Raw genomic sequence first — 12,659 nt, 5'->3', positions numbered from 1 at the left:
TAAGGACCAGGATTCCTATTGTTCAAACTTGGAGAGGTACACGGACGCGAGGCTCTAGGTCAGATTACAGGACTGCTAATTAAGGTTAGCCAGTGCAGCTGGCGCGATCTGTCAGACAGAGGGCTAGGTCAAGGGGAGCTTGGATCCACTGTGGCCTGAGGATAGTACTCCGACCTGGAGAGGCAAGGGTGGGAGAATTCTAGGGCGGAGCCCCCTTTGGGAATGGGGACATGGGAGAGGTCAAACGCCTGGAGGGGGCGATAGCACAAGCAAGGTGGAGACTCCAGGCTCCTGAGGTTGGCAAAGCAAGGCTCAGACTAGGGGGAAGAAGGGGCCTTTCAGCCACCCCTTAAAGGCCAGAAACCTCAGCACCAAAGGGAGTTCAACCGCAGGCGGCATTTTTGGCCGCCGTTTGGGGCTCAGTCATGGCCCCCCAGACACCAGCGTAGAGCAGGGGAGTGTAGGCTGCAGGTGCCTCTAGGACGCCTCCGTGGCGCGCTCGCAGACCAGACCTTCCCAGCCAGAGCCAGTCCCAAATCATCGTGCAGGTGCTACAGGAAGCGCTCGGCGAAGCGACCGTGGCCACTGCCGTGTGCCAGCACGCCGTCCTAGTTCCTTCAGCCGCTGTCCCCCAGAGCTCAGGTCCAGGCGGTCGCGGGGCAGCCCGCGCGGCGGAGGGCCGGGGGCGCGGGTGTGCGTGTGCTGGGAAGGCGGCCTTCCCCGCCGCCGCCGCAGAGCCAGCGCCTCCCCTCCCCCGGCGCGCACGGCCCGTCCCTGTCCCCGGAGGCGGCCCGAGCCGCCGCGGAGCAGCCTCGCCTTCGCCTCCCGCGTTTCCTGCCGCTCGCCCTCCCCCGGCCGGGCTCCAGGGGCTGCTGCCGAACGGCTCGCGGCGGGAGAGCAGCTCAGAGCGCGCACGGGGGCGGGCGGAGGCGGCCGGGTTCGGGGCGGCCGCGCCGGAGAGAGGCGCGCGCGGAGACGCCGGCCCCCCTCTTCGCGTTTGCTCGCTTGCTCCCCGCCTCCCGCACTCTGCTCGCTCCCACCCCTTCCCGGCGTGATTGATCCGTCACGGGCGCCGCCGCTGCCGCTGTCGCTGCCGCCGCGGCCGTTCTGTGCCTGGCCGGAGCCTGAGCCCGAGCCGGAGCGGGGATCGGCGCCATTGCGCGGGCGCCGCGGGGAGATCTTGGCGCGGGGCGGCGGGCCGGGCCAGGCCATGCGGGCCGAGTGAGCCGGCGCCCGCAGCCTGCGGCGCGGCATGGCTTCCCCGCCTAGCTCCGGGCAGCCCGGGCCGCCGCCGCCGCCGCCACCGCCGCCCGCGCGCCTGCTGCTGCTCCTGCTCCTGCCGCTGCTGCTGCCGCTCGCGCCCGGGGCCTGGGGCTGGGCGCGGGGTGCCCCCCGGCCGCCGCCCAGCAGCCCGCCGCTCTCCATCATGGGCCTCATGCCGCTCACCAAGGAGGTGGCCAAGGGCAGTATCGGGCGCGGCGTGCTCCCCGCGGTGGAACTGGCCATCGAGCAGATCCGCAACGAGTCGCTCCTGCGCCCCTACTTCCTCGACCTGCGACTCTACGACACCGAGGTGAGTGTCCGGCCGCCCGCGCCGTCGGGGCTGTGGGGGCAAACGGGGAGGGCGTGTTGGACAGAAGCAAGCTTCGGCCCTTGGGCAGAGCCCTCACTGAGCCTGCCGAGGGCACCTCAGGCTGGGGCTCAGTGCTTACCCTCTGGGTCCCGCCGGGCTTGGTTCGCACAGCTGGTCCCAAGATTTGCTGAGCATCTTTCCCCTCTGGGACTGTGTATGTGTGTATGCTTGTGGGATGTGGGATAGAAAACTAGGGTCTCCTTTGCCCAGAGAGAGTGGAGAAGTGGTAACTGAACCTCCCGAAAGGCCTGCAGTGGTCACCCCTGCCCAAGTCCCGCTGGTGGGGCTGTGGAGTGGTAGGTGGGAAGGCGCATTGACTATAAACTGGGCCATCAAGGACTGGAGAGGCCACGGGCCTGCTCGCGGGCCTCAGAAAAGCCGAGCTGAGCTTTTGAGGTCCAGAGGGCTCGGGGACCCAGGGGCTGGAGCGCGCATCAGGGCTGGGCTTCTGGTGCGCGCCAGCAGCTCGGAACCCGCACCGGTCCGGCCGGTGTGGGGCCGCCGGCTCTGCAGCGCTGCTTGCTGCCTGCAGGTGCCTGGCGCTGCCTGTGGCCCGAGCGATTTCCTGAGGAGACCCTTTCCGGTTAGTTGCTCAGAGTGTCCCGAGCAGGTCTCGCCCCGGACGCGCGCGAGTGTGCGGCCGCGCCGCTGCTGGTGGCCGGGCGGCTGCCGGCGCAGTTTCCCGGGGCGCAGACTTGAAGCACGGACTTGGAGCGCAAGCAGTCGGCTTGCCTTCCCGTCCTCTTTCTCTGAGGGGAGCAGAAAAGCCGAGAGATTTCCGTCCTAAGCCCCCTCCTTACACCCTCAGCTTGCGTTCCAGCTGTAGCAACAGCGCACATCTCCACCGGCCCGAGAACTAGGGTGCGCCGAGGGGGCTCAGAGGAGCAATCGCTGGCCGTGAGGTCGGGTTTGCGAGTTTTTCCAGACTGAAGGAGCCCGCCCCTACGCTCCGGCCACAGTGGCTGAGACGCGGCCTGAAGGGGGCAGTGATTTCCTGTGCAGAACGCTCGGTTGGCGCCTCTTCCACCGCGCCAAGCCCGGCCAAGGCAATGGGCTTAATTGACCCGGCTTCCTGGGGCTCCCTGGGCACTTCTGCTCGAGTCCTGGTGCAGAAATGGAGGGGAGGGTCGTCGTGCCACTCCGATCCGGCACGCTAGGCTCCGCTTCCTTCTCTGTGTGACCCTACACCCCCTACCCCTCCGCTTTTGGGTCCCCGGAAAAAGCAGAAATCTGGATTGAATCTTATTTCCCGCCTCCCCCCTTCACTGATGAACCAGTCTACTCTGCGATGTAAATAAAAGGTGAAGGAACGGGTGGCCGTTGGTGGCGGTGCACGGAGGTTGCTGCAAGCGGAGGAGAGTCTTCCTTTGCCCTGGGAGGATGTAAGCTGGGGAGCTGTGCAGAGCCAGCCCCTGTGTAATCATCTCTGAATGACATTCCTGTCTTCTCCAGAACATTTCAAGTTCTCTGGGGGTACTTGTCCGACACACATAAACAGAGAGGGCAATGCAATTATACCGAGCCATGTCTTTTGGGTACTGTTTCTCTGTTGCTCGATCTTTTTTTTTTTTTTTGAAAAGGACACAGGAGAACGGGTTCTTTGGAGACAAAACCATATATGGACAGGGCAGCCCTGTTTGCATCATCACCAAATATTACCAGCTGCATAATGTTTTCACCAATTTATTCCATTCAGAAAGCTTCCCTGAAAGAGATTTCGTATTAGCTTGTTAGTGGCAGCAAAGGGAAGGGTACTCAATTTCAGGATGTGGGTTGATGCTTTTATATTTTATTTTTCAAGTGTGTCTTGATGACTTTCTGAGTGAGAGGGGGCCTAAAGTCAAGAGAATAAGGCAGTCAGAAGGCACTTGAGCTCGAGGGAAGGAGGGCAGAGGGTAATCTTACCCTCATGCAAGCAGAGGCATTTCTAGCCATTTGAAGGGGCACAGGGCATGGGGCTTTGGGGTGGGTAGTCTGGTCAGAAACCTAGTACCTTCCCTGTGGGTGACCTTGAGCAAGGGATTTAATCTCTCTAAGCCTAGATTTCCACTTCTGAAAAACTGGGACTATTATATGTACTCCGTAGGATGGTATTGTGATGCTTAAGGGAGATAACTGGCTGGAATGGAAAATGCCTTGAGCTGACAGCACAGCGGCCTGTCCTCTGTCTGGCATGCTGTAAGCACTAAATAAATGTTTCCTGCCTTCCTTTCCTTTCCCGCTTTCCCTTTCCTCTGTCGTAGATTCAAAAGTAAGACATTGTGACTTTAGATGTGGTTAAACGGTCACAACTAAAATGTTAAGTTTGCTTATTTGTTTTTCCTCATCTCATGAAGAGTCAGTGAAGTTATCACCAGAAAAAAAGAATCTTGGCTTAGAATCGGATAAATATGTTATCTCCTGCCATGAGGTGTCACAGTTGGGAGAACACCCAGGTGATAGAATACTTAATTATTTCAAGTGGCCCATCTTTATAGAGGAGAGGGACTTTCTTTCTAAAGCCAAAGGAAACGATCAGGCTGGGTAATTGCAATAATTGAATAATTAATAAATAATTGAAGGGTGTTTGGGGCTCATCTTAGAGCGTTTGGACCCTATTTTATTCAGATAGGATGTTTTTATGGATTGAATGTACTCTTTAGTCACTTGTTGACAATGTCACTTGATGTCTATAGACTTGAACACAGGATGGATGTGGTGAACACATTGTGGCAGACTTTGCTATCGTTTGCTCTCAGTCAATGGCCAGAAACTGTGGGTAGCCAGGATGGACCTCTGTCCACACAGCCTTCAAAGAGATGGAGATTAGCAAGACATGGGTTAATCTGATCATTGGGTCCAGGCTGTCTCCATAAAGGAACCTCCCACAAACACTTATTCAGTTGCCCCTCTGCTGTATTTAGAATAGCAATAAAGGATTCAAAGCCCCACTCAGTGCCATGTGTTTGTAAAAATGAAACATCCCAGCAGAATATCTGCTAGGCAGGACCTCTCTTCTTTGCTGCTGCTGCTACTGCTGCTGCTAAGTCGCTTCAGTCGTGTCCGACTCTGTGACCCCATAGACGGCAGCCCACCAGGCTCCCCCATCTCTGGGATTCTCCAGGCAAGAACTTCAGCAAATAATTCTTTATGTATTCCAAGGAACATTTGAGTATATAAAAACACAAGCAAGACAACAGAAAGTACAGAGAAGAGGAAGCATCAGAAACCACATAGAAAAATAGGCGTTATTGAACCCAGAACCTGGGCTAAGATTACTATTGCATTTTTGTGAATTAAGTTTTAGCTCTGAGCTTCTTGGCAGTCAAGGTTAAGAAGTGAACATGGTAGATTAGATTATTTATATGTTTGTTTAAAAGACTAAGAGACAGTGTCTTTTTTAAATAAAAGTTTTACAGATTCAGAAATATTCTTCATGTGGTGTTTCTCATTCTTTGGTAGTCATATTAACAAAATTAAATAATAACCAAGGGATGAGTTGCAGATATTATTGGCTTTTCTGATTTATTTAAAGTAATATTCATTTTGGAAAAAAAATTGTAGAGAAACATGAGAAAACTGCGTATAATCCACCTACACAAAGATAATTGCATCTAATAATTAGCATTATTTCCTTCCAGTTGCTGGTGTTTACTATTTTGTGTACTTGAGGATCTCTATCCTTCCTTTTATATTTTGTTTCATTCACTTAATGTTATAGCATGGTTATTTCTCCATGTTCTCAAATCCTCTTTGCAAAGATGAATTTTAGTGGCTGTTTACTATTCTATTCTATTAAGTATTAAGTCATTCCCCTATTGTTGGATTTGTATGTCTTCCCACTTGTTACTATTTTCACTTATTCTGTAATGAACTTGGGGAAAGTTCAGGGAGCCAAAGGAGCACGTTCCAGGTGTGTACCTCTCAGAAAGTCTACCCCATTGCAGGGATCCTGCTTAGAAAACCTAGTGATTGGTGAGTATGTCCTTTCCTTGAGTGGATTTCCAAATACCTGTTGTCTCATTCTTTGTGCTTTAGATTGGACCCAAACAACTGTGGGATGGAGGCCAAGCTTTTTTTCAAGGAGGTCTGAGTACAGCTTAGTAGGCATTAATTGAGCACCTACTGCATTTATTGGTATTGCAGAAAGAAAGAGTAAATCCAGTCCTGGATTCGGGAGAGGAGCTGGTGGATAGGGACAAACACAGCAAGCACATGTTTGTTGTTCTCAATGCAAGATAGAAAGTAATCCATCTTGATGTCCGCCCATTTCTGTGACTATACTGAAACCCATAGAACTACAGACTTTAAAAGAATAAATGTTATGGCATATGAATTATATCTCAGTATAGTCAAGGCTATGGTTTTTCCAGTGGTCATGTATGGATGTGAGAGTTGGACTGTGAAGAAAGCTGATCGCCGAAGAATTGATGCTTTTGAACTGTGGTGCTGGAGAAGACTCTTGAGAGTCCCTTGGACTGCAAGGAGATCCAACCAGTCCATTCTAAAGGAGATCAATCCTGGGTGTTCATTGGAAGGACTGATGCTAAAGCTGAAACTGCAATACTTTGGCCACCTCATGCGACGAGTTGACTCACTGGAAAAGACTCTGATGCTGGGAGGGATTGGGGGCAGGAGGAGAAGGGGACGACAGAGAATGAGATGGCTGGATGGCATCACCGACTTGATGGACATGAGTTTGAGTGAACTCCGGGAGTTGGTGATGGACAGGGAGGCCTGGCGTGCTGTGATTCATGGGGTCTCAAAGAGTCGGACACGACTGAGCGACTGAACTGAACTGATAGCTGTTTTTAGAAATAAAGAGAAAATGAGGTCTTCTAGGATCAGGCTCACATCTCTGTGGTTATACCCCACTGCCTGGCGTGGTACCTGACCCTTAGTAGGTGTACTGCTTAGGAACCTCATTACAGGTGACAGAAACCCAACTTTAAATGGCTCATGTGGCTGAAAAATCCTGGAGAAAGCTGTATTCAGGTATGGCTGAATCCAAGAACTTAAATATCTTAAAAATTGTCTCCCTCTTTGTCTCTTGGTTCTGATTTCCTGTACTTGGCTTCACCCTCAGTCAGGCTCTCCCCATTTGGCTGTACAGATGGCCCCTAGCAGCTGCAAGTTGACACCCTCCCAGTTTAGAAACTCCAGTAAGAAGAGTGTTTCTTTCCTGACTATTGCAGCAAAAATCCTAAGCTCAGTTCTCATTGGCTTGAGTTGGGTCATGTGTCTATCCTCGAACCAATAACATGGTATTGGTGGGTCTGGGACATCCATCAGCCTTTCATGAAGGAACAGGGTGGTGAGGTCAGCTCCATCCAACCACATTGAATACAGAGTGGAGAAGAGGTGATTCCTTAAAGTACATCAGAGGCTGTTAAAGTGGGGTGGATGCCAGGTGGATCTGATCACAGACGTCTACTTGGGAAATGCTAAGTTCAAGAAAGAAGCAATAGATGCCAGGAGCATTAAGAGAAAGGGAAGACCACATCTAGATCTCCTGGAAGAGAGGAGGTCAAGATGAGTCTGGAAGGGTGAATATAATGTTGACACAAAGAGGTGTGGGCTCAGGCAGATGGAGGTTGGATCCCAGAAACAATCACCAAGATCAAAGGATAGAGGACACAAAGTGTGAGTTGTGTTTGGGGAGCACTGACCTATTCTGTTTCCAGCTGAGTGCAGGGTTTGTAGAAGGAAAGGTAGTCTGGTGGTGGGTGTGGAAGGCCTTGAATGCCGTGTCAGGAAGGTTGGCCTTCCTTTGGGAATGGTGAGGAGCCATGGGAGATTTTCGAACATGAATGTGACAAGATAAAGGACAGTAGGGATGAAGAGACTGGAAGGTAGACAGGAGAAGGAGGAGACAGAGAAGCCAGGAAGCTGTTGTTGCAACTGAAGGGGTAGATGCTGGGCCCTGAGCAGAGATGGAGAGGCAGTGTGAGGGGATGGAGGTGCTCTGAGGCCTGACTGGGTGGGAGAGGCGGCAAAGGGGAGCTTGGGAGTGGGGGTGTCTGGCAGACCAAGCAGTAACTGAAGTCAGGAGAGAGAGTCCCCAAGGGGATGAGGCTGGGCACAGAACCAGACCCTTCAGCTCCCCTAGCTCCAAGCACCTGTCGGATGAGCATCTCATCATGTCAGGAGACCTGGGTCTGTATCCCCATTGGGTACCATGTACCTGCCTGGTGACCTTAGACAAGCCACTTTGCCTCTATTTCTTCATCTGTAAAATGGGGCTAATATACTAACTGCCTGGTAGGATATGGGGATCAAAGAAGTCTACCTGGGTAAAGTAATTCAATGCTTGATGTACTATGAGTGCTCAGTAAATATTCATGCCAGTTTTGTCACCAGTCTTATTATTCCTGTACCAAGTGGATATGATGATGTTGACCCCACAGAGCTGAATTAGGAATAAATATAATGGATATGGAATCTCAAAACATGATGTAAAGCCATGTTTCTCTGTCATCACTTTCCGGTGCCATGTTGCTGAAAAGGGTGTTGGAGAAAGAGGATGTGTGCGTGAGATCTTTATCCATGTTTATCTCCCAGCACATCTTCCATATTTGTCTCTTTCTCCCCTGCTGGACTGTAGCTCTGTGAGGGCAGAGCCAGTCTGATGCCCCAGTGTTTTACATGCAGTGGGCATCAGTGAATGTTTGCTGAACTGAACTATAAGTGAATAAATTAGAATCTGCCTTCTGAATTAGCTTCCCATAGTATGAATGATTTCTCTGGATCACTTCCTCAGAGAAGCTTCACCTCCCCATCACCAATGGACTTAGAAGACCCCATGTATCAGGATTAAGCTGAGCTGCCTCCTGCATGTTCCCACGAGCACTGACCCCCGAGCTTTCCTGGTGTGAGGGAAATGCCCTTGGTCGTGCCATGCCTATTCCCAACCAATTTCTCAGACCTAGCCAGGTACCCAGGAGAAGATGCGTGGAATAATACACCTTTAGAACTAGATATTGGGCTAAGATTTTTAGCTCACTGCCTATATTTTTAAAGGGCTCTTCTTCATGTGTTTGGCCTCCCCTCTAAGGAAGATCATCAACTTCTTTATGAGAGATGTGAGATCTCAATAGGGAAATGAACAGGCTGAAAGTGTAATTTCCCAGGTGGTGCTAGTGGTAAAGAATCTGCCTGCCAAGGCAGGAGACATAAGAGATGTGGGTTCAGTTCCTGTGTCAGGAAGATCCCTTGGAGAAGGGCATGCAACCCACTCCAGTATTCTTGCCTGGAGAATCCCATGGACCGAGGAGCCTGGTGGGCTGGTCATAGGGTTGCAAAGAGTCGGACATGACTGCAGCGACTTATCACACACACACACAGAGGATATATAACTTTTGTTGGTCAGGGTGGACTTGGCAGTGCTGCATCAACAAATCCTGAAATCTGTTTTGCTTGACACAGTCAAATTTATATACTGCTCAGCCAAATCCAGTGTGGGTCAGAACCTCCTGGGAGGCCCTCCTCCAAGTGAGAACACAGGACTCCAGGCTGCTCTTGTGTTGTCACTCTTCCATCATTTGGCCTCAAGAAGATGGGGGCAGGAAGAAATCCTTAGGGGAAGGCACACGAGATTTTTGGCCGTCTTTACTTGGAAGTGGCATGTATTATTTCTACTCATATTTCATTGATCAGAAATAGTTGTTGACCAACCTAATGTCAAAGGAGGCTGGGTTATGTAAAGGAGCATGTGGATGTTATGGACGCTTATCGTTTGGGGTCCATCAAGAGTTACAGGCCAAGATGGATGTATAATTCCCAGAGGTCTTAGGGGTAATACCCGTGAAAGGTAAAAGAGGGAGTAGTGAAGCCCTCAGATCACAGTGCTGTTCTGACACCTGTGAAAGTAAAGGGGAAGGAAGGAGAGCTGGGAGAAGAGTCTCAGAAAGTCTTGGCCAGCCCATTGGGGTGCTCCAGAGCAAAGACTGCCAGTTAGAGGGATCAGTGAAAGTAAAAGTTGCTCAGTTATGTCTGACTCTTTGTGACCCCGTGGACTGTAGCCTGCCAGGCTCCTCTGTCCGTGGGATTCTCCAGGCAAGAATACTGGAGTGACTAGTCTCTTCTCCTTGGGATCTTCCTGACCCAGGGATCAAAGCTAGGTCTCCTGCACTGCAGGCAGATTCTTTACCATCTGAGCCACCAGGGAAGCCTGAGGGATCACATATCAGACACCAAAAGAACCGGGCTCTAGAATCCCTGCCCATCTTGGTCACTGGCTACAGGCTTCCTGGGAAGAATGTGTCCTTGTCTTAATTAAACACTACAGCAGATCTTGAAGCTCCAGCTGGAGGCTTAGCTCAGGGCACTTGTCCTGTAGATTGTCTCTTTAAAGGAGATCTGAGTGGCTCACCTAGATGGCTGCCACAGCTCCACCTATTTCTGCTCCATCATACTAATGCTACATGTTGTGATGGAGAGAGCTTTCTGCCAGGCCCTTTTCTAGCCTCTGGGGTACAGAGATGGATGTGACATGGATCCTGCCCTCGAGGGTCTCACAGCCTAACTGGCGGTCACACAGTGTGACCTGACCATGGTCAGGAGGGGTCAGGGGAGGATGATGGGGAAGGCATACCCCTTCTTGAGGCACCTGTTTGGTCATTCCCCATGTTGTTTGGGGATGAAATGTAAGTGGCTTCTTGTTGCTTACTTTTTTGGTTATTTATTTTGGTTCTAGGAAGGTGAGAAAATTAAATGGCATAATTTGCCCAATGAGCATCACATTCATCTGCTCCTTTTGTTTATTCTTATTCTCTCTGCTTATGTAACAATTTGCAGTGAGGCTGGTGAGATGCCTTTGTCCCTGTACCTTTCCAGGAGCCAGCAGGTGTGCTAGGCTGAAACCACAGGAGTGTGAGCTCCAGTTGGGGTCAGTGGTCTGGGCTCTGGTGCCAGGTTGGTTGCTAAGACCTCGATGGTCTAGATGCTGGTGCTCGGTTAGTTAATAAGTCTTTGCTCTTCTCTGTGAATTGCAACACTGAGGATCTCTGCTCCACTGTAAGCACTGCAAGGGCAGGCACTGGGTGTGTCTGGCTCCCTTGTGTACACCTCCACCCATCTAAGCAGTATCTCAGGGCCAGGCACAGAGCAGGAATTCAATAAATATTTATTGAACAAGCAAATAGACCTAAAAGCTTGGAACTCAGCTCTCTGATTCGAAGAGGAGTAATTGGCATAGTTTTAACAAATTGAGGAAGTGCTTTTTATGCCAAGCCATGTGGGGTGAGCTTTCTGCTTGCTCTTTATTCCTTCTTTGGTGCTTTGTGGGACCCAGTAGTTGTGCAGAGGGAAAAGGGTACTTGTTGGATGTTCCAGTAGAAGGTTTTGTGCAGAGCTAATGTCAGCCTCCTCTCCCCTGACAAACACACACACCATCCTCCAAGGTCCTCCAACATCAAACCTGGGGAAGAAATACTTTCCAGCATATGAGAAGTATTATGGTTTTAGGAGATTAGTTTATTGGAGCATTACTCTAACTGGCAGTTGGCGGCTGTAGGAATCAGGTTCTGATACCCCAATCCCACCTCCAGGGAGTATCAGGCCACAGAGACTTGGCTGAGCTCTGGTCCCAGTAGACACTGTAGGAATGAAGCCAAGTCATCAGGCTTGGTGAGCCAGGTAGTTTAGTGGCAAGTCTGAATATAATGAATAAAGAGGTGTTCTGGGGTCCCCTGAACAGCAAGACATATTCCAGGTGCCTTGCTCCTGGGTTGGAAGTTTCTGCTTTTTTATCCTTCTGTGGTCAGGACTGATTTAAGAACTGGGTAAGCTCAGTCTGGAGGTGACTATTTCTCTGATCTGGTTTTGCTCTGAACCCCAAATCAAATAACCAAGTTTATTAGAATCATGTGCAAAGTGCGAGTAAATTGGTTATGAGCTGATGTCTGAAGGTTTGAGAATTTTTGCTTGAGTCAAGGGCCTGAACATTGTGACACCTTTGGGGGCTGATTGGGGCATTCTTTTCACCCCACTTTCTACTTTTTCAGTCTTTTTTGAACAGTCTGTGTTGCCGGAAGGATGAAGTGTCATTGTCATCTAGAAAATTAGTGGTGGATCCAAAGTACTGAGTAAATGGACTCATCTGTCTTCATCAGTGCCCATGTTCCACAGTTGCTGGCTGAAGCAGACCCCTTCTCCTGCCATTTGGCAAGGACAGCATCGGTCACCGTTCGGATAAAACCTAGCCAAAGAAGGACTTTGTGGAGTGATGCGTTATTGTTGTTCTCTTGGTGCAGGGTCAGGAGGTGGCAGAGAGAAAATGATATTTTCACACTCTGCCCATGATCCACTTGACTTTGTTCAGAGGAAACTGATTTTGAAAGCAACAGCCATCCTAATAATAATCACTATATCCAAATCGATCATCCAAATTGCTTTGTTTCTGAAACGACCCATTCACTGAAGCTTGTCTGAGAATGCCCAGAATTGTTTCAGGGATTTAACTGGCAGCCAGGGACCTGGAAGCCCACCCCAGGGCTTATGATCAGGGTCCATGCAAATGCTTCCACCGAACGTGTTGACTTTGATAGACTTTTGGCTCACCCATCACTCCACAGAGTGTCCTCTCAGAGCCCGACTGACCCTTCTGACCCTCCTTGCTGGACTCTGAATTCTAGAAACATTGGGAAGTCTTTGGAGAACTTCTAATCTTATTGTCATTTAAAAAGAAAAAGGAAAAGAAAACATTATTTGCAAGTAGGTGAGGAAAGAGAGACTACAACAACAGTAGCTCACCTTTATCCTGTGCTTAGCATGTGTCAGTTCCGTGTCAAGTACTTATTTAATTCTCACACCAATTTGATGCGGTAGGTGCTATTGTTGTCTGCATTTTACAGATGAGGCTTAGAGAGGTTAAGTGACTTATTTAACATCACAACCAACCAAGTGGTGAGCTGGGGATTTCAGTCTGGATGGTCCGACGTTGATCTCTGCTGCTTAAACTCTAAAGTGAAATAGCATCTTCACATGGGAGCTATCTGCTTCCCATGAAAGCAAGTGGCACGTTTTGTCAGTAGCTGCTGCTTCTCTT

At 50.3% G+C, this 12,659-nt stretch overlaps 1 protein-coding gene across 2 annotated transcripts in view; it reads left to right on the top strand.

Annotated features, from left to right (window-relative positions):
* The first annotated feature begins 910 nt into the window (after positions 1–910).
* Positions 911–12,659, top strand: part of GABBR2 (gamma-aminobutyric acid type B receptor subunit 2) — a 379,938-nt gene continuing 368,189 nt past the window's right edge. For both annotated transcript variants that reach the window (XM_055427123.2, XM_055427124.2), the window contains exon 1: positions 911–1,573. In XM_055427123.2, the coding sequence (XP_055283098.1) occupies positions 1,253–1,573 (321 nt within the window). In that variant the 5' untranslated portion in view covers positions 911–1,252. The remainder of the gene's footprint in view (positions 1,574–12,659) is intronic.

This window comes from Moschus berezovskii, chromosome 7 (assembly GCF_049115385.1).
Source record: "Moschus berezovskii isolate FMDL1 chromosome 7, NW_MosBer_1.0, whole genome shotgun sequence".
NCBI lineage: Eukaryota > Metazoa > Chordata > Mammalia > Artiodactyla > Moschidae > Moschus > Moschus berezovskii.
The sequence above is the reverse complement of the archived record's forward strand: the minus strand, read 5'-3'. Positions and strand labels throughout refer to the sequence as shown.